Source organism: Adiantum capillus-veneris, chromosome 4 (assembly GCF_014529385.1).
Source record: "Adiantum capillus-veneris isolate H3 chromosome 4, ASM1452938v2, whole genome shotgun sequence".
NCBI classification, from domain to species: Eukaryota; Viridiplantae; Streptophyta; class Polypodiopsida; order Polypodiales; family Pteridaceae; genus Adiantum; species Adiantum capillus-veneris.
In genome coordinates this window covers 101,896,778-101,919,160 of record NC_140934.1, presented here as the reverse complement: position 1 = coordinate 101,919,160, position 22,383 = coordinate 101,896,778, and the positions used below count along the sequence as shown (strand labels likewise).

General features: G+C 46.3%; 1 protein-coding gene and 1 pseudogene across 15 annotated transcripts in view; both read right to left on the bottom strand.

Annotated features, from left to right (window-relative positions):
- LOC147459708 (uncharacterized) overlaps window positions 1–22,383 on the bottom strand; it is a 185,060-nt gene that overhangs the window by 28,412 nt on the left and 134,265 nt on the right. For all 15 annotated transcript variants that reach the window (XR_015187902.1, XM_086510920.1, XM_086510907.1 and 12 more), the window contains one exon: window positions 562–609. Coding sequence is in view for 14 of the 15 variants with exons in the window: in XM_086510920.1 (XP_086367046.1) it covers window positions 562–609 (48 nt within the window). In the remaining variant the exon portion in view is untranslated. The remainder of the gene's footprint in view (window positions 1–561; window positions 610–22,383) is intronic.
- LOC147459709 (uncharacterized) lies at window positions 10,547–21,419 on the bottom strand (annotated as a pseudogene).

Below are 22,383 nucleotides of genomic sequence, written 5' to 3'. Positions count from 1 at the left end.
GATGACACTAAGTAGCGGAGACCGTTCACAATCCCCAACTAAGCCAACAAAATCTGAGCAAAGAATTTGAGTTCGAGTGTCTAGCCTTTCCTTGCGGATCTAGTTCAAGTCAACCAGACTTCATTTGTCAAGGAATGAGTATCCTTGACAACATCTTCACCAATTGGGAGGTGCTCACCTTTGATCATATATGAAAAGTGGGGTTGATGATTTTGCTTTTGGACTTCAAGAAATCTTATGGTCAAACTCGAAGAGGGGGGGGGGGGGGGGGGGGGGGGGGGGGGGGGGGCGGGTGTCTTAAAACAAGAAACACATTTAAAGAATACAGAGTAAACTTAGAAATTTAGAAGGTGTGTTTTGAAACAGCAAAAACATTTGTAGATAACAAACACAGCATTGAAATTTAGAACATGTGCTAACAAATGCATTGATTAAGAAAGAAGTTGAACATTGCCACATAAGTTGTACTGAACCAATTTGATAAAGGAAGATAATACTAGTTAAAGCATCCAGCAGAATTATTGAAGCGTTCAGTCAAGGATGACAATGACAGAGCCTTACCAGCAAGAATCTCTTGGCTCTTGTTAAAGCGACATACATAAGCCTTCTCTGCAAAATACAAACGAGATCAAAATCATGTGGATAATTCTTTGCTCTATTCTTTGGATAAAAATTATAACCCCAATATTAACCCAATAACTAGTTTCACGGATTTGACACTCCATTCACTAAAGATCTGGCCAGCATGCAGCCTCAGCCACACGACCATCTCGGACAAATGGTTACTAATTGCATGGGCTTTCCAATGTTTTGACCTTCTAATACATCAGCACTGAAAAGGCAGTTTTCATACTGTTGCAATGAGTGGTCCAGTTTCCGGAAAATCCATACAAAATCTCTCCATACCCTTGTGTCATTGTTTTTTGTGCTCCATGCTGTGAAGGGTCATGGGCCCTGAGGTGTGTGTTTGCTGCTGCAAAGAATCAGGGACCTGGCACTGGATTTTGTACAATAAAGAGGCACTAAGACGATTGATCCGTGCGAGCACATGAAACGAGAATATGAAGTTTGATATACATGAGGCTACATTGCCTTTTTTAGAAGAATGAACCCAAAACTGTGGCTTCTGCACATAAGATGTAGATACTTTGTCTGCAAGAGTCCTAGATTGTGCTATTTGAAGTGTCAGGTTAACCTCTTCATGTTTGTACACTAAGATCCAAAAAACAACCTTTTGAAAACCAGTGTTTCTCAACTCAAAAAAGGATAGCTTTTCTTGGAGTTAGGCATGTTTAGAACCGATCATTTCAGTTTTAGAGGGGCATGAGACAATGACGATGAACATTGAGAGACTAGAGCCAGATTACAAAGAGAGGTAGCAACAGGGGATACCACACACCGACATGCATAGGTTACCGTCCGATGCCTTGTAAGGCGAAAGAAGAGAGCATATTTAGCCCCGAATTCAGCGGGAGTTGAACCTACACCCAAATCACTTTTGCAGCCACATGGGGACAATATGCAACTAGTCTAAATACAGTGTTAGCTCAGCTACACAGACTTCAGCTTTCTTCATTGTTAGTAAGATACATGATGCCATTGATAGACTACGCACAGGCAAATTACATGACCATGATATGCTAGTAACTGAGCACACATATCACACCCGAGATACATTGGCACCTTTGTAGGCACACATGTTAATAAATCTATCAAGACATCTGCTATCACTAATGGGAAACAAATGTACTAGTAACACATGATGGTGCATTTCTAGTAGTAGTAGTAGAAGATCTACAATAATTCAAGGCACATGTTAAGGCAGCAATTAACAAGCCACTGCGGAGACTATCCTTAGGAACATGTTTCGACAAATTTCCCTTTATGGCATGATTCGCCTCAATTTTGCATTCAGGAGAGATACTCTTGCATTATTCAGTCTCTCACCGGCGGAGATTGCGGCAGAGGATCCACAGGATTCTAGCACGACACCCAGAATGTCGATCGGGATAGGCTTCATGCTACTGCTATATTGTATCATGGTGACACTTATCCCCACTTTGTACCTTTATAGCATGATACCATTGCTCAGCCTACCAGCCACCCATAGGAGTCGGTAGCACTCCTATCAGTTCTTTGTTTGTAGTTTTCTTGTTTGTACCCAGACTTGGTACTAGACTCATCATTGTAATCAGTTGGTCTCATAGGTCATTTTGGCCTCTTGTAGACGTTAATATATCATTTCATTTCTACCCAAGAGCAGGTCCTAGTAGCAAGCCTCTCCTTGTGCAACCATCTCATTCCTACATGATCTCTTACCCAGCTGTTCCCCTCACAGATTATAGGAGCCCGTGTCTTATAGTATCCATCTTTGAAAGGCAATTCTTTGGTGTCATTGTGGACAGCGGGTCTGGTATCAAGATTGTGCCTGGATTCACCATGCTAGCGTTGGGCCTCTAGCCTACTAGCCCAACTCCTCCCTTCACTGTCACCTTTGCTGACCAAAGGCCTGCTGTCTACCCTCTGGGCATTGTAGACAAGGTGCCTCTACAGGTACAAGATTTCACCTTCCGCCTAGATTTTGTGGTGGTGCGCATTCCACAAGTGGAAGGAGGGTTCCCTCCTTGGCTCAGACATACTAAAGCATTGCATGAGTGCAGAAATGATGCCATGCGGATCCATACCCTCGGATCTCCAATGAGACATAATAAGGCCCTTGTTGCTCACCATCGTTTTTTGTCTGTAGAGTCGGCTACCCAACCTCCACCAGATGCACTTGAGGAAACCTTTTGGAGTGATAGGCTGCTACAGAGTATATGCCTTGCTATGTGGTTTATACTCAGTCTATACCTTGAGATACTCCCAGCCTGCTGATCCTACACTTATTGCCCTAACTCTGGTGCAGGTTTACAGGCAGTAGCAACCATGCCTACTACAGTAGAGGCTCTAGGACTCGGCAAGCCTATGAAGGATCACACCACACGAGAGGAAAGATGTCACATTTGCATCAATTAGCCTCAAATGACACCTTCCCCACAGCTAAACCTTCATCCAAGGCAACATTTGTGTAAGAAAAATTACCCTTTCAGGAACTTCTCACTGACTAGCTGCAAGAACCATATGCCGACTTTCCCTTTGATCAAACACCAGCTCATGATGTTTCTATGCTCCAAACAGCTGATTCCTTTTCGTCTACAGATACCCCTCTGCAGCCACACCTCCAGACCCAATCAAGGAGGTCAACCTGGTGACACAAACAACCCTCAGCTTGTGCTCTAGGCAGCTTGGTTGTGGGACCACCCAAGGTTGTTAGATCAAGTAGCCTCTTTTATGCAATTCTTCAAAGAGGTCGTGCCTACAAGATAAATCCAAAGTTTGTAGTCATAGACTTGTAAAAAAGCAAGAATTAGACAGGATGCGGGATTGTTGTTCATGTGGATCACTCTTGAGTGGTTGTATCCTATGGTGATAGCTACCAAAAAGCAATTCAACAAAATAAACATTTGTGTTGACTTCAGGGCTCTGAACAAGGCCACTATCCAAGATGGGTTTCCAGAAAGTCTTCAAGGATGTGGCTGGGACTGTACAGTTTCATGCATTGGTTCAATGGCTACAATCAGGTGGCCATCCACTTAGACGGCCAAGTCAAGATCACATTTGTGACTCCATGGGATACGTTCATCTAAGATAGGAAGGTACTCATCGTCTGCATAGTGTAAGGCTGATGGACACCATTTTGCATGCAATTCATAAGACCTTTACCCTCTCCTAAAGCCTCTATCTGAAGATTGCGTATTTTGTACAACGGTTCGTCGCGTACATGAGGGCTCGAATAGGATGATCATGGACAGGTGCATGGGATGCCCTAATGGCTTGCTAAGTCGATGGAGAAAGGACGACAAACATTTAGCTGAGTCTCCCTATGACTAATTTTATAGTGGTTTTAAGCAATAAAAAGAATTCATATGATCTCGCATAAAGTCTAGAACGAGAAATTAAAAAAAGAACTTACCTAGTATGTTCAAAAAGTGATCATGCACGTCAATGAAAAGAAGGGAAAAATTTGTCATTGGCTAGCACTTTCGGATGGCCCTTAATACATAAGGATTTCATTGTACACTCTATCCCCTACTACTATACAATATCAACTTAAACTCACAAATCTCACTCATACATAAGAAGACCCGGCTCTTAGTTTTTAAAAGTTCAATTTCAATTAAGAGGGTTTCACATGTAATAATCGCAAATGAGATCTATTGAATCACAAAATGTCATGATTTCATTAAAGTCGGGGGTACCAACTGGCATAAATTCTGAAAAAGATGAGAATCATGCAAGATCCCTTTGGAAGGATAGGTATCAATCATTTCAAGGTTTTGTCGAAGGCTAAAAGTGCTTGTGCTACCAGGTGTGTGTAGTTGTATCGGTTTTGTCAAATATTCATCAGAGTTCATAAGTCACTATGTTTATAGGTTTGTGTAATAAGTGCCCCAGGATTTCCAGAAGTGAAGCATGTGGTCACGATTTGGGTCCTGACTTGTGGCAAGTCCTCAGTGGTTTCTTCTCCATCTGTTCCTTGGGTGCTTAGAGGCAGCACTCCAAGTGATATAGCAATGTATGATGCTATGTATCGAAATCTATTACACTACCAACACCTACTCTTCGACAAGGATGTTATGATACTTCGACAACAGGATTGCATCAGGCAGCTATGGCATCAAGTAACAAGTCTTAAAGACAAGATAGAGGCTCTTGAGCATGAGCTTAGTGATATTGTGCACGACTTTGCCCAGATACACGCAGTTGCTGATGTAGTCACACTTGGTATAGTATCTTCAGCAGCCCCTCTTAGCATTGATACACAGCATGTGGTTTCTGTGCCCATGACTACTGTGGCTGCCACTGATCGTAGGTTGCTTTCCCATCACTAGCTCCATACCCTCAGCAACCGGCTGTTAATGCCTCTCACTTTGACCACTCTCCTGGTTATCCACTTCCAGCTTCACATCCTCCAGAGGGCTGGAGTTCCTATACCGATGTACCCTCTGCCTACGGAATTTGGTGCACCATACCCATGGCCTCAGCATCTATTCCAAGTTCCAACCAGTTTACACACACCAATCTCCTCCTGACAGTCTACACTAGTAGCTATGATGTCATGCTTCATCTCATTGTATATAACATGCTTATGTTTCACATTGTGGTTCAGTTCACTCACTGGGACAGTGAGTGGTGTTGTGGTGGGCAAGGGCTACATTGTCACTTCATTGGACAATGGACAGGCAGTTATAGTTACACTTGGTCTTGGTTCACACTTGGGTGGTCACTTGGCTGATGGACAAAGGTTGTGGGACATGGAGGAGTGGTAGTTGAGTGGACACAGTGGCCAGCCTATCACTTCCCGCCACACTCCACATAGGCATAGCTGTCTCTCAGAGATATTTGTTAGTAGTTCTGGATGAAATGTATCAGTTGTATGTCTAGTCAAGATCTACTAGTCTCTGCTCAAGACCGCTATACAGGGACGTCACAGGTACATCATGCATGGCCTTGTTCATTTCCTACTTCATGGTGACACCAAGCTCAGCTGGAGCCATTGTACTAATTTACCTGCTTTATAATAGACTTAAGTACATCTACTCACTGCTGCTGCTCGCTCTCGCTTTCGATCTCCCCCTGCACACCATCTCCCCTCTCGCCTAGCTGCCTCCTCCTATGCGCACCCCCCTCATCTCTTGGCCCGCGTCTCATATCCCACCACTCGCTCAGGTGCCAGGACACTCTGCAGCTCGATCTCTTGGCAGTGCTTTTGCCACGAGCCGACCAGGTCGATAGGGACATCCCTACCTGAGATGCCACTTTTGGTGCAAGCTTCCCCCTCTGCGTCAGTCACTCAAGGGTTGACAGGTTTAGACATTTGTCGATGATGGGATCTTTTCAACTACGATCTCACACTTCCTTGGCGACCCATCTCCTGACCTAGAGGCAGCTTGCTTCAGAGTGCATGTTCTTTTCCTCGCAGCCAAATGTGTAGATCTGTTGGACATATCAGTTCGTTTCTCTTTCCCGCTGTGTAGCAAGCATCACACAGAGTGGACAATGCTGGATTGGCTCCATGTCCAAGCTCTTGAGTACTCTCACCACACGGTGATACAGCCAAATTGGTCTGCATCTAGGTGTGTCGCCAGCGGGGTGGTGAAAGATTGTAATGCTGGTAAAATGCTACAAAAAGATGCACTTTTTGCCTGTGTAGCAAGTAGGAAGCTGATATGTAGCATGCAAAATGCTAGCCCGCTGTGCTTACGGAGAGAAATCCCAAGCGGTTTCCACTCTACTAGAAATAGGAATGCTACGGCTTGTATATATGAGCTTGCACCTGGATGGTTTCCTGCTAAAGGATTTTTTTGGAATTCGCTACCGAGCATGAGAAATCTAGCCAAAAAGAGGGCCAGACAAAGTGTGTCGTGGGAAATTTCAAACTGATTAGTGAGTTTTGGTAGCAATATGACAATTTAGGCATGGTCGAGCCCGCCGAGGATATCATATGTGTGGTTATTATAATACGTTTCGGAAGCTTCTCTTTCATAGATATGCTAAAGACTCTCTTGATGAGCGAGCCCGGTGTGATTGGCAAGTCTGAGCTTGTGGGGATCCCATATTAGGGGACAGAGAATCACATGCTTAGATACTCTTTCCCGTGGGTACAGAGCATGGGGGTGAGCTGGTGGTTTATATAAGCCAAGGCTCGGAGTTCAATAATTTTTTTTTTAAATGCTTGACAGAAAGCAAGAACGGTGGCCGTTGTTGAAGAAAAAGGGAGAGCGCTGCGAGAAGAAGGATCGAGAGAGAAGAGAAGGCTACATTTTTGGCAAGTGGGAAGCCAAAAGGGGCAAATGTTTTGCTAATTGAGGGTGCACAAGACGGTGGAACGGCTCAGAAAGGGGTTGCAAAAGGGAGAGCTTGTTGGAGGAGCCGGTTGCTGCGAGGAAGACGGAGCCGGATTCGAGTTCATGTGAGAGCTCCGATTGCGGAAAAGAGGTTCGAGCAAGAGAAAGAAGTGGCCTGCATTCTTGCTTAGCTCTCGAAGTGCCTCCTCGCGTGGGCGAGTGGAGAAGGGGGAGAGCAGTTGAACAATCCGCAGGGCACTTGGGGCGTCATGCGATTGCAAGAGAGTGGAGCGAGCCTCTCTAGATTGTGTGCGCATGCTTGTGTAGCCGCGTTGCAGGGTTGTAAAGAGTTTGTGCATGATCTCGTGGAGCTCCCCAAGGTGAAGTTATTCGTTGCTCGCGGCCGGCGTCGCCGGATTTGTGGTTTAATCGAGTGTCCAGATAGAGGAAGACCTCCATAGAAGAGTTCAAAGTGGCGTCAGGTGTGGGTGCCGGAGTATGTGCATCTAGCCGGAGTAGTGGGAGTGACAGACTTGATACAAACCCTTTGGCCACTAGCCAAAGGGCTAGTGGAAGACCTCGAGAGAAGAGTTCAGAGTGGCGTCAGGTGTGGGTGCCGGAGTATGTGCATCTAGCCGGAGTAGTGAGAGTGACATACTTGATACAAACCCTTTGGCCACTAGCCAAGTTCTCTGCGACGCCACCTAATGCAACAACTTGTAGACACATTGTGGTACACTTCTTTGCAGACACTCAAAGTGTGCCTTGCTATGAATATGTACATGAGGATTCTTGGACAGAGAATGTAGTTGAGGATTATTTAAGCTTGGTATTTCAGTTTCTGCTCTTACTCAAGTCTCATATCCTAGATTTTGGTATTTCACATGTCTTGACAAGTGAATTTGTATGTATATTCAATGTATATTTATAGGTATACACATGTAAAACAAAACCTGTGTACTGCTTTCTTTGAGCTCCGAACTCCGAAACACACGAAACCCCAGAACGTTTTATGTCACACTGGTTTTTTTATATATACCTTCATAAGTTCAGAATAGTCTAAACTCACGAATTATAAGAGGGAATAAAGCACTCATAAAACTATAAAAGCAAGGGACACACGAAAAGAAAAGAAAAACAAAAACAAACAAACAAACAAACTAAATCACTTTGTTTGCTACGAAACAAAACTAGATAAAACAAAACATTATTAACTTAAAAATGTTTTTAGAAAAAGCATGTGTAAAAATAAGTTGATGCAACTTACTTGGCTTAAAACAAGTACTCAACTTTAAGCAAAAAAAGGATAAGACATCTTAAACACTGGTTTTTTTAGATGATCGGTCGTTGCCATGCACAAACCAATGTTCGCTAGTTGAGGAGACCAGATGTGATTTTTCCACAGAGCCCGATGATATGTGTGCAGTTGCTACTCAATTTTACCTTGAGTTGCTCTCAATTCAACCACAGTCAGAGTGTCAAGATGCATGCATAGAGCAGGTGTGGGCAAAGATGCCTTGTTCTAAGAAAAAAAGGATAAGACATCTTTGCCCACACCTGCTCTATGCATGCATCTTGAAGTTGAGAACCTCTTAGAGATCTTCTGGCACTCCCTGTCAGGTGAAGCGGAAGTGTTTTAAGGGTTTAGCTCGGATCGAGTACTTCGCACAAACACAAGGTTACTATACTTCACTTGAAAGAGAGAAACTGAACTGAGCACAATGAAGGAGAGAGAGGGCAGAGAGAGAGAGAGAGAGAGAGAGAGAGAGAGAGAGAGAGAGAGAGAGAGAGAAAAGAGAGAGGACACGGCATGTTGGGTCCCAACCACCCTCAAGGGCCCCCTTGCTCTGTTGCCAGAGCAAGTACTTTCTTTATTACTTGCACAAAATGCTGTTACAATGGCTAAATGTTGGAATGTTGACGGGAACTTGATGCAGATGCTTGGTACTGCTAGGATGCTGAGGGGTACTTGCGGTAGGTACTTGATACTGCGATGATGCTAGTTGACTTGGCCGAAATCGATGAAGATGGAATGCTAGAAATTAGAAAACGTTGATGCTAACGCTGGGACTAGAACTGGAATACGCTGGTGATCTGGCTGATTGCTGGAAACATTGGTGATCTGGCTGCTGAAACGCTGATGCTGTGTGCTGTGAGTAATGGGCGATGAGGCTAAAAACGGTGATCTGAATGCTAGTGATGGTGGACTGACTGGCTGTTGAAGATGAAACGCTGGAGGTAGTAGTGTTGCAGGTACTGAGTACTACTGGTACTTATGGGAAGTGACCCCCCCTAGGGCCACTTTTGTAGGCATCGAAACCTGGGTCGAGCAACGCTACAATGAACCCCCGCGACCATGCTAAATAATGCTCATTATTATTAATGACTTAAGATGTGGTTCACATGCTCACATGCCTATATGCAAAAATGTTGTATTGTGCAAGAGAGGGTATGCAACAGTTCATAGTTACCAAGAACGGGAAATCGGAACGGGGAACGGCAACAAGCATGAAATGTCATTCCCTGTTTCGGATACTAACGTTTGAAACATGGAACGGGGATCCGGAACAGGAAATTGGGATGGGAACGGGGACCTAAAAAAGGCCATTCCCTGTAACTATGATGCAACTACGACTTGACTGGGCTGTACTTCTGGTGTTGAATGCTTATGATGCTTGTGGACGCATAAACTGATAAAAACTCCTCCAAACTTGTGGATACTGCGGATGTAGGTACTGATGCGATGTAACCAACAACCATACAAGTTACTAGGTAGCCTTCCTACTGTCGCAGAATACCAACCCGAATGCTGACTCTGCCTTGCGAGAAAGTACTACCACTTGAATAGTCCTATCGTGAAAACATTGCGGGTGAAGATGAAAGGTAAGGGTGCTCGGAGATATTCCCAACGGTTGCTTGTCGACGGAGGTGAATGCACGCTATATGCGAATGCAAATGCAAATGCAGAAGAGAGTTAGGGTTGCTTTCTCCAACTCCTTCCATATTCGCATACAAGGCAAGTACATCTTCGTACTCAAGATCTAGATTTTCGTGTAACCGCCGATGTCGATCTTCATTCAAAGACATAGGGATGAGCAACGGAGTGCGCCAGATGCGCGATAGACTAAGGATGGGAGTTGCTATTAAGTCCGGAGTCGAGACGCAAAGATTCTTTGCAAAAAAAAAATGAGAGAGGTTCTTTGGGTTCTTGTTTCTGCTTGGATTCTTGGTTCTTCCCTCGAGTTCACGAACACGCACAGTGCTCTGGTACCAATGTCAGGTGCAACGGAAGTGTGGGTTTAACTCGGATCTAGTACTCCGCACAAACACAAGGTTACTGTACTTCACTTGAAAGAGAGAAACCGAACTGAACAAAATAAGGGAGAGAGACAGATAGAGAGAGAGAGAGAAAGAAAGAAAGATTTTTTAACGTCTATAAAGAGGCCGAAATCCGCCTATGAGACAAATCAAAGTACATGAGGTGGGTGTCCTCTATGTATCCATAAAGGATAAAAGGGTACAAAAGTAAAAGTAAACTATCGTATGTAATGTCTGGGGAGAGGTGATACAAAGAGGGTGGGGGTGGAGCTCCAAAAATTGGGGGAGAGATGCAATCCTATATGCTGGGGTAAATACAATCATGAGATGCTATCCTATCTCTAACTCCATCCAGTCCCATAATCAGGGTGTAATACATGATGCATGGATGGGTAGGGTGCGGACAATCTGCGTAAGATGGCGGTTGGATCTGCAAAAGCCCGAGTACGTCGCTCCTCCAAGGATCTGTAGTAGTGCTCCTGGATCTCCTGGATCTCTCTGTGTAGGCGGGGTGTCCTACGTCCATGTGTGCGGGGGCGTCTGCGAGCTCGGACCTCCTCAACCTGCTGTAGAGTCACTCCTCTCTGGGTGGTCGAAAGTGATGGTGCTGCTATGGTCCTCTGGAAAAAGTCCGTGAGCTGTGTCTGGCGCTCGTCTCTCATCCCTAGTGCTGCCTGGAGGAGGGAGTCCCGATGCTGCTGTGCCTCTATGAGGAAGCGACCGAGCTGTTGCTGGTCTCTGGACTCAAAGATCTGATGTAGAGTGGGCTGATCTGCAAACAAGGTCAGATATCTGCCTCTAATCTCCTCATATGCTCTACATCTGCATACGTAATGCTCCTCGCTCTCAACCTCTGCTGTGCAAAGTCTGCATATCCTCTCTGCTCTGGGGACATGTGCCGCTCTCCCTGCCTCAATCTCTAGCTGGTGTGATGATACTCTGAGCTGTCCGATGGCGACCCGTGCTCTATGTGGCATATAGACATCCATGTATCTCGGTCTCTGGATGAAACCATCTGCTACAATAGTGAGGAAGTTGTCTCTGTAGTACTGCCTCTTCGTGGGAAGAGGCTCTCTGGGTGTGATCCATGTCTCCCTGATGTATAGCTGCCAGAGATCCTGTCTGAGAACTCGATTCCTCTCGATGTGTGAGAGGCGTATGTGAGGGGAGTCGGGATCATACTGAAAAGGGGGCAGATCCGTGATGTCCAAGCCATGGGATGTAAACCACTCTATGACCTGTGAGTACCATGCCCTCGTGTCCCCCTTCTGATGCAGCTATATCGATGCCTCAAAAGCTCTGCGGGTGAGTCTGTCTAATGGGAGCTCTCGCACGCGCTGTATGAAACAAAATGTCTGAAAGAGAGCCTCTACTAGCATCGGTGGGGTAGCTAGCTCTGCTCTGATGATATCATGTGGTACTGAGGGTTTGCTGTGGAGCAAACGGGAGATCATGATGATATGTGGGCGCTCTATCTGTGTCCATAGGGATGCGGATAGCCCTGCAGCCCATACAGCGACTGCATACATCATGGCAGGTGTGACTAGAGTGTCAAAAAGCCACCCCTTGGTGCGGGGCTCCTGGAAGTGGGCCTGATGGCATCTGCGCTCCAAGATGGCCAGCGCTGCATATCCTCGTGTAAGCCGGTCTCGGGCTGCCTGTGCCATGGAAAATGAAACCGGCCTGTTTGATCCAAAAAGGGCGGTAGACTTTACTTTAAACCTTGATTTAGCTTTCACCCATTATTAGTCGTCTATTTTACCTGTACTTTCAAGACACAACAAAGGGGAGAGGGATACAGGCTGCTAGATTGCACCTGTATGAGTAGACGGACACCAGATTGGCCCCTAACTTAGGCGCCCCTTTCGGTATTTCTTTATTGTTCAAAAGAGGGAATAAACGCTGTGGTTCCCTACAAGCTGCCCCGCACAAACTCGGCTGAATTTCCACTGTTCCAGCCTGATTTCGGCAGCATAACTGTACTAGAACCCTTCACGGTCAGTATTCCCACGCATTGACTAACTTTCCCGACGCATACGGGCACTTTGCAAAACCTGGCGAGAATCTGCAGCACGCTGAATTCTCTGTTTTCAGCCCTGAAAATGCGCCAGATCGCCTGTACAGCGGTCCCCTTGCGTCCCCGAACCTCCTGGGGGTATTAGGGTCCGTTTAGGGCCAAAACCCTAAACCTGCAAAAATACACAGCAGGCTGTAATTCACTGTTTCGGGCTCCGTTTCGCGTGCCGGTCGCATCCCTAGCAAGTCCTCGAGCTCCCGCACCTGTAGGGCTACTTGCCCTTTGAATCGGACGAGATTTCTGGCGTGAAACCTCTCCGAATTCACCTGTACCTGCGGGGGGATTAGCCGCTAGCTAATCCAGTACCTGTGCAAGAGGCTCTTGCCTCGGCAATCGCGCATGAACCCACACAACTGTACATTGGTCAAATGAAGAGCCCACTAGAGGGGCATAACATACTGCCAAAGGGGAGAGAGAGGGCAGTGCGTAGCGTGCAGGGCATCACTCCTGGCACCGCACTGTGCATAAGAGGGAAAGCAAGCACTCCATAGCTCTTAACCTGTGACAGAGACTTGCAAAATGAGCCTCCCAGCTATAAATCACGTTTTTGCCTTCTCTATAAGTAGTAAACTGGCCTCAGAGTGCCAAGTGTCACTCATTTGTGCATTTTCCCGCTTTAGACCCTCGGGTCTAAAAATATCTCACCTGCAGCCTCTGTTGACTTGGCCACAGAGTAACAAAATGATCCCCATGTCAAACTGCACGTAATGACGCGAAGACATTTTCAGGTCCCAAAATAGCAGTTCCCTAAATTTTAGGAGATGCTGCCATTATATCTTTCTAGGTCATCCGACCCTCTTTGTACACTGTGGCCACATCCAGAACTGAAATGTAGCCTCTGTAGCAAAGGATTCCACTTTGGCTAGTCAATGACCCCACTTGGCTAACCATAGTCCTTGTCCAACCTTAGTGCTCTCTTGCCCTCAGGCCTGGACTCCCTCTGGACAGTTCCACACTAGCTATGCAATGCAGGGCAGTTAGATTTCCCGAGGGGTGTTTCCAAAAAGTGAAAGTAAATAGATAATAAGAAAGAAATCAACAAAAAGGATAGATAGTAGTCACACGCTGGTGACATACCCCCCTCTTGAAATCTCAAACGTCCTCGTTTGCATCTATGTCGTCCATGCTTACTGTCAACACTGATGTATTCAACACCTGTCGACACATATACGACACATACATGCTCATTGTCAACCCTGGTGTATTCAACACCTCGTCGACTCATGTATTGCCTGCGTGTGAACCCTGTCCCAATGACATAGTGGTAGCTTCGCACTCTGCCATTGCTTTGAGTCACGAACTTTCCAATGACAAAATGGTAGCTGCACATTTTGCCATTGTCTTATAGTACACGTTGGATCCCGTAACACTTGCGAGCATACCCAAACCGACAGTTTAAGAATGCAGTTACACATGTACTCTTTAATAGAAGCAATCACTGTATCCTTGACAGACTGACAAGAAATACTCACTTCTATAGCACTAACCAAACTTTTGGACATTCCATAAGAGCAATTGCCAAACTGACAATCTGTACAGCTCTAACATTCATGTAACAGGTATTTGATTTGAGCTCACTTTAAATACCATGTACATCATTTGTTTCAAAAGCCATTGTCACACTGACAATCCATTTAGCTTTGAAACTCAAGGGGTCAAGGTAGGTTGCAAATCGAAGGCTTCCAGGTAAAGTGATAACACAGTTGGTGACTCTGCAAGTTCACCTTCTTCCATCCACTTAGCATCCATTGGTGGATAGTTTCTGAACTTTACCAAGTAACGCCTAGCAACCTTGCCTTTCACTTTCCTTTCTTTGTGTGCCAAAATCTGTTCAGGGACCAAGATCTCGTCAAGTTCCTCGACTTCCGGCTGATCTTCAGCTGGAATAGCTTCTGGCACATCACCCACATAGGGTCTGAGAAGACTCACATGAAATGCATTGTGAATCTTCCAACTGTCAGGCAATTTCAGCCTATATGCAACATCACTGATTATGTCGCACACTTGAAAAGGCCCATAGTAACGCATGCTGAGCTTTGGAAACACTCTTTCCTTGCCCTTCATCTTCTTTAACCTTGCCTTTTCAAAGCGTAAAAGCACCCAATCACCAAGTGAATATACCACTTCACGACGGTGACGATCAGCTGCTTTCTTTTGCTTTGCCTGAGTCCTTTCTAAGGCCACTTTGACCTTCTTGTACATTTCATCCATGTCCTGAACATACTTATCTGCTTCAAATATCTTGTCCTTTGTATGCAGTATGGGAGGAACTTTCTTGCCACCTTCAACTATTTCAAAAGGTGCCTTGCTAGTTGATGAATGAACTGTATTATTGTATGCATACTCCACCAATGGCAAATATTGCTCCCATTTTCCTTTATGCTCTGACACATAGCACTTCAGCAGATCTAGGACAGTAGAATTTGCCTCTTCTGACTGCCCATCTGTTTGAGGATGAAATGACGAAGAGAATTTGAGCGTGGTGCCCATATTCTCAAACAAGCCTCTCCAGAACAAACTAGTCATGCGTGGATCACGGTCGCTAATAATCGACTGTGGCATGCCATGATACTTGAAAATATTGCTCATAAACAAGCGTGCCATCTGATCTGGCTTTATCTTCTTCCTGACAGGAATAAAATGAGCCTGTTTGCTGAATCTGCAAATAATGGTCCAAATACCATCATTTCCTGTCTGCGTTCTCGGAAGATCAAAGATAAAATCCATAGCAATACTTTCCCATGGTTTATCTGGAATAGGTAGTGGTTGCAATAACCCTGGTGCCTTTTGCCTGTCAAACTTGACCTTTTGGCATATTAGGCATTCTCGCACAAAGGCATCCACATCCCTTCTCAATGTAGGCCAATAGAAGAATGTCTCAACCGCTTTAACTGTAGCATCGATACCACGATGCCCTGCATACGGTGGGACATGACTCTCTTCCATAACTTTGCGTCGCAATGGCTTTGTGACACACAATCTGCCATGCATCATCATGAACCCATCTTTGAGAAGATAGTGTTCATGACGTTGTCGATCCATTAGCTGCTCGAAGACCCTTGCAAAATCTTCATCATTTGCATACTGTTCTCTCATATCATCAAGTTCATGATGATAAGGAATCGACACAGCTGAAATTTGTGGCTTCCTTGACAAGGCATCAGCCACAACGTTCTTCTTGCCTTCCACATGCACAATCTGAAAATGGAACATGGACAAGATATTTGCCCATCGCATATGCTTTTCAGATAACTTTGTCTGTGTCAAGAAGTATCGCAAGGTCTGATGGTCCGTTTGGACAACGAAATCTGCACCTAGCAGGTAGTGTTTCCAACTTAAGAGCGCATGAATCACAGCCAGTAACTCTTTGAACACAATGGCCAAGTGATGCCTATGCTCCTCTTCATTCTTTGAGTAGACTATCATGTCATCAAAGAATGTACCAACAAACTGGTGGTGTGGACGGAAAATTCTGTCCATCATCCTATTGAACGTAGCAGGAGCATTTGTGAGACCAAAGGGCATCACTAAAAATTCGTAAAGGCCAAACGTTGTTCTAAAAGCAGTCTTGTGCACATCCTCTGATCTAATGCGGATCTGATGATACCCACTCTTTAGATCTATCCTGCTAAACATAGCTGCTCCTTCTAATTTGTCCATAATATCATCAATTCTAGGTATAGAGAACCTATTCTTGATGGTATTCTTGTTCAGTGCACGGTAGTCGATGCACATACGCCATGAGCCATCTTTTTTCTGCACCAACAATACTGGAGAACAGAATGGAGATGAACTGGGCTGAATCAGCCCTTTTTCTAACAGCTCCTGTACTTGGCCCATTATCTCTTTCTGCTGAGCCGCACTAACCCTGTACGGAGGCTTATTTGGTGGGCTACAGCCTGGCACCAAATCTATCGCATGGTCCTCGGGTCTCTCTGGCGGTAATTGAGACGGTAATGAATCGGAAAAACAGTCACTATACTGTTGTAAAAACATTGACCTTTCTTTATCTAGCACAGATAAATTTGATTCATCACAATCTGACACTTCACGTGCAAAAATCAAGTACGCAGAAAGATGCTTTTTCATTACAGAAGTAATAGCAGAAGCTGATACAGTAGGAATAGACTCCCCTTTAAGCTTTACATCCAGAATATGAGTCTTTCCCCTGCTCTGTACAGTGATCTTTTTGTTGTAGGCATCCATGATTCCCTGTACACGAAACAACCAAGGAATACCTAACAACACATCACATCCGTCCAGTGGCATGATGTAAAATTCTTCAGCATCTACATAGGACTGGATATGTAGACGCAACTTTCCAATGATGGGTGTCACAGCCTCTGTATGGCCAGGACATGCCAAACCTGCCTCTGCTGTATACCCCATCTCTTCAGGTCTGATTCCCAACTTTGAAGCCAATTCTGGGGAAATAAAGTTGGCTTTGGCACCTGGATCAAAGAAGATAAGCACTGTTTGATCCCTAACCTTTCCCCATGCTCTGCAAAGCTCACTTGCATCTGAATTTGGCTTGTCGCCCACCATATCTGGCACTAGACCAGCCATGGGCTTCTTTCCTTTCTTGTCTTCCTTGTCTTCAGAATCAGCTGGCCTTTTCTTTGTAGGACAGTTGTAAGCAATGTGGCCAGGCTGCTCACATATAAAGCATTTGTTCTCTGTCCTCAGGACCTTCTTTTGCTCTTCTGACTTGCGAGGAAAACGTCTTTTCCATTTCTTTGCTGGTCCTTTTTCTGATTCAGCCGTAGCTTTGTCTTTCCCTGTGTTGGCCGACTCCTGAGTCCCTTTAGGAGCCTCATTGGGAACGTGCTTCTTGGCTGAATTTTTCTTGCCTGATCCTGCCTTGACGCCAGTGTTAAATTCACAATCTTCTCCCTTGAGCAAACCGTTGCCAGTGTTTGCTACCTCGATGAGCTGCGTCAAGGTAGTGACTTTGGTCTTTGTGCAGTATTTTCTCAATCCTTTGGGTAGGCCACAACAGTATTTTTCAATCTGTTCTGTCAATGGCACAAACCTATAGGAAGTTACTGGAAGTAGAGCTTTCCAAAACTTCCGATTGTAATCATCCAGATTTCTGCAAGTGGCAGCATTAAGCTGGTGCCATTCTGTCATGACATCTGCTTCGAAATCATCAGATAACCATGCTGCTGCAAAAATCTGCTTGAAGTAAATCCATGTGGACGGAGCTTGCCCTTGAAGCAATAAAGTTGTCCACCATTGTCCCGCATTCCCTGTCAAGAAAGTGGCTGCCTTGCGGACCTTTGAAGCCTCTGTAAAGTTTCCCCCTGCATAGGCCTTATCAAACTGCTGGAGGAATGAAAGAGCCTTCTTCCTGTCATCAAACCCTGTAAAGGTCGTGAATGACACACCTTTGCCACCTTCTTTGTACGGAGTTGGCCTCTCCAGCGGCGTTAAATTGTCATATGGAAGTGACTGAAACATGGGAACACTATTAGGGTTCATCTGTGTTCCTTGGCCGCTATTAACTTGACCTGGAAATGCCATATTTGGCTGCTGATTTGTAATTCCAGCCATGCCAAAATTTGCTTGTGGCATCCCAAATTGTCCCTGAGTGCTTTGAAACCCTGGTTGCATACCCATGACACTGTACATGGGGTTAGGCATCATCGTTTGAGCACCCGCAAACACTGTTCCTGGCGTATAAAACTGATTTCCAGGTGCATGACCAGCCATGCTTTGGAATACGAATCCACCTCCAAAATAGCCAGGGTATACTGAAGGTGGTGGGAAGACCTGTTGCATAGCCTGTAAGTTGCTTCCCTGCCCATTAGAACCAGCTATAGGCTGCTGAAAGGTGGCGGGCTGAATTGGTACAGCTTGAAAAACTGGCATCTCAGCCACCTGTTCTTGCACCTTAGGCACAGGTTGTGGAGACTGCATGTTCTCCGTCAAGTGTACAGGTGTTTCCATTGACTGTGCGGTATGAATCACCTGTGCTCGAGCCTTAACAGGCTTTTGAATATGATCCAGTGACCCAACTTGCTGAGACGGAACAGGAGGTTGCAGAAAGGCTAAAAACCTTGGGTTCTGCATTACTTGTGTGAACATAGCCACAGCAGTAGCCAACTGGGTCCTGAATATATCATCATCAGTCTGTGGTGGTCTTGAGGACTCACCCACTTCATGTGTCTGTTGACCCTGTGAAGAGGAAACCTCTTCAGTCACATCATCTGGTCTGTCAGCCATAATTACAATTCCCTGTGTCTCGTCTATGATCCCCTGTGTCTTCAAGCCGAAAACTGCCCAAGGCTCACTTCTATGGGAAAAAGTGATTTAATCCCGTCGATGGAACCATGAAACCGGCCTGTTTGATCCAAAAAGGGCGGTAGACTTTACTTTAAACCTTGATTTAGCTTTCACCCATTATTAGTCGTCTATTTTACCTGTACTTTCAAGACACAACAAAGGGGAGAGGGATACAGGCTGCTAGATTGCACCTGTATGAGTAGACGGACACCAGATTGGCCCCTAACTTAGGCGCCCCTTTCGGTATTTCTTTATTGTTCAAAAGAGGGAATAAACGCTGTGGTTCCCTACAAGCTGCCCCGCACAAACTCGGCTGAATTTCCACTGTTCCAGCCTGATTTCGGCAGCATAACTGTACTAGAACCCTTCACGGTCAGTATTCCCACGCATTGACTAACTTTCCCGACGCATACGGGCACTTTGCAAAACCTGGCGAGAATCTGCAGCACGCTGAATTCTCTGTTTTCAGCCCTGAAAATGCGCCAGATCGCCTGTACAGCGGTCCCCTTGCGTCCCCGAACCTCCTGGGGGTATTAGGGTCCGTTTAGGGCCAAAACCCTAAACCTGCAAAAATACACAGCAGGCTGTAATTCACTGTTTCGGGCTCCGTTTCGCGTGCCGGTCGCATCCCTAGCAAGTCCTCGAGCTCCCGCACCTGTAGGGCTACTTGCCCTTTGAATCGGACGAGATTTCTGGCGTGAAACCTCTCCGAATTCACCTGTACCTGCGGGGGGATTAGCCGCTAGCTAATCCAGTACCTGTGCAAGAGGCTCTTGCCTCGGCAATCGCGCATGAACCCACACAACTGTACATTGGTCAAATGAAGAGCCCACTAGAGGGGCATAACATACTGCCAAAGGGGAGAGAGAGGGCAGTGCGTAGCGTGCAGGGCATCACTCCTGGCACCGCACTGTGCATAAGAGGGAAAGCAAGCACTCCATAGCTCTTAACCTGTGACAGAGACTTGCAAAATGAGCCTCCCAGCTATAAATCACGTTTTTGCCTTCTCTATAAGTAGTAAACTGGCCTCAGAGTGCCAAGTGTCACTCATTTGTGCATTTTCCCGCTTTAGACCCTCGGGTCTAAAAATATCTCACCTGCAGCCTCTGTTGACTTGGCCACAGAGTAACAAAATGATCCCCATGTCAAACTGCACGTAATGACGCGAAGACATTTTCAGGTCCCAAAATAGCAGTTCCCTAAATTTTAGGAGATGCTGCCATTATATCTTTCTAGGTCATCCGACCCTCTTTGTACACTGTGGCCACATCCAGAACTGAAATGTAGCCTCTGTAGCAAAGGATTCCACTTTGGCTAGTCAATGACCCCACTTGGCTAACCATAGTCCTTGTCCAACCTTAGTGCTCTCTTGCCCTCAGGCCTGGACTCCCTCTGGATAGTTCCACACTAGCTATGCAATGCAGGGCAGTTAGATTTCCCGAGGGGTGTTTCCAAAAAGTGAAAGTAAATAGATAATAAGAAAGAAATCAACAAAAAGGATAGATAGTAGTCACACGCTGGTGACAGAAAATCTACCAGTGGTGCCAGTGAAAGTCACCCCCAGGTATACATATGAATCAACCACATCGACCTGCCCGCCTACTGCTGTGAGTACTGCTCCGCTCCACACTGTCCTGGAGGTGTGAAAGATCATGACCTTGGTCTTGCCAAGGTTCACTGTGAGCCCTCGATGTGTGCAGAAATCATCCAAGGCTCGTAGGTGGCTCTGTAGTCCCTCTTGTGTCTCAGAAACTAGGATGATAACATCAGCATAAAGCATAATATGTACTGGTATACCTGCCAAGTCTGATCCTGCCCCTCCTGCGCGTAGAATGTAATCTGATATCTCGTCGATGTAGAGACCAAATAGAGTCGGGGAGAGGGGACATCCTTGCTTCACACCAATAGTGCTAGCAATGGAATCCGATAGTCCACCTGGGCAGCGCACTCTACCAGAGACATGTGCGTATAAAGAATGAATGGCCCATATCATCTCAGATGGTATCTGTAGCTCCTGAAGGCGCTGGAAGAGTCTCTCTCTAGGGATAGTTTCAAAGGCCTTGCGGAAATCCACAAAGCAGCAGTAGAGTCTCCTCTTCCATGCTTTCGCTCCATCGATCAGGCAGCGAAGCACGAAAAGGTGGTCGCTAGTCGAGAAAGTGCGTCGAAAGCCTGCCTGTCTTGACACTCGTATCCCTGATGCCTCTACATGCGTGCTAAGCTCTCCCTCAAGAACAGCCCCATATAGTTTGGCCAGTGTGGCCAATCATGATAGTCCTGTAGTTCCCTGGATCTAGGGTGTCGCCAGACTTGTGGATAGGCACGATGGTGTGCATAGTCCACTCCTCTGGTAGTCCCTCAACCAAGGCACGGTTGAAGAGACGTGCTATCAAGGGGGAAAGAGTGTCTGCTGCATATATCAAGTGCTCACTCTGTAGTCCAGTGTGATCTGCTGATCCGGCATGCTTAAGGCGTCGGATGGCCCTCTCCACCATGCTAGATGTGAAGAAAGTGGAGGTGGTAGGTCGAGGATCAGATGGCTCTGGGATCAGTGGCTGCCCAGGTATCTGGTACAAGCGCTCGGCATAATCATGCCAAATCTGGGGGTCCTCCAAGGGGGTGGTGGGGCGTGGCTCTCTCAGAATCCTCCATGTTGTGGCGCAGTCTGTACTCATAAGAAGGTGGTATAGCTCAAGCTCCTGTGCCTCCTCGACGGCCCGCCGTTTATGGCGTGTGATGGCCTTCATCTGTCGTCTGACCTCGCTCTCAGTAATCTCCTCTAAGGCTCGTCGAGCCCGTAGCTGTCTGTATAGATCTCTGCACTCCCCGTCGTACCAACGATTCTGGGGCATCGTCCCAGAGGGGGGGGGGTCGGCCACTGGGTAGTGTGTGGAAAGCAGCTGAGGGCTGGGGTGTGTAGAACTGCTGAGAGCTGGCTAGTGAGTGTAGAGAGTGGTGTGTCTGGATCGACAGTGTAGATCCCCTCATATACATGTGACGAGTAAACGTGGGCTAGCTCATGTGTGAAGTGTATAGTGGTGTATGGTGTGGATGTAGGTGGTGTATGTGAGATGGGTGAGCCAGTGAGAGAGAGGGCGAGATATGCGTGGTCAGCCCCAATAGGCAATGGTGGGATGGTGAAGGATGTGAGTAGGTGGGCTGTCTCTCTCAAGCCAATGATGTAGTCCACTATACGACCTCCACTGGCTACTGATGGCGGTATACAAGTCAGGCCGTCGGATGATGGCCATTGTGCCATCCCGTTATAGATAACGAGACGGTGTTGTGATCCCAAGCGAAGTAGGTGCCTTCCATATGGTGTGGGTGTGGTGGTATCACTAGAGATCCTCTCTGCCCCTGTGTCCTCCATAGTGGAGAGTAGCTTTGGGTCGTCGAAGTCGTAAATATCACATTGTCTACTCTGTGTCCTGGCATTGAAATCCCCCGTGAGGAAGACTTCACCCAATCTAGAGTACTCCATGATCTCATCCCTAAGACATGCATATGGTGAGTGTGTATCATCCTCCTCCTCTCCTCCGTGTGTGTGTACCTCCTCTGTCTCCCCTCCACCTGTCTGTGCAAACCTGGAGCTGCTAGGTGCAAAGTAGAATACGGCGATGTAGAGGATGTGCTCCTCAGATAGCTCAATCTGTATCCACATGTAGCGTGCCTCTGGATCGCATGCTACTATCTGTATCCTGCTATGAAGTGAGCGGCGGTAGAGGACTGCTACTCCGCCAGATCCTCTAGAAGTGTTGTGCCGTGTACAATTCCTGTGTGTAGACTCCCATTGGTAATCGTGTACTCGGGGTAGGC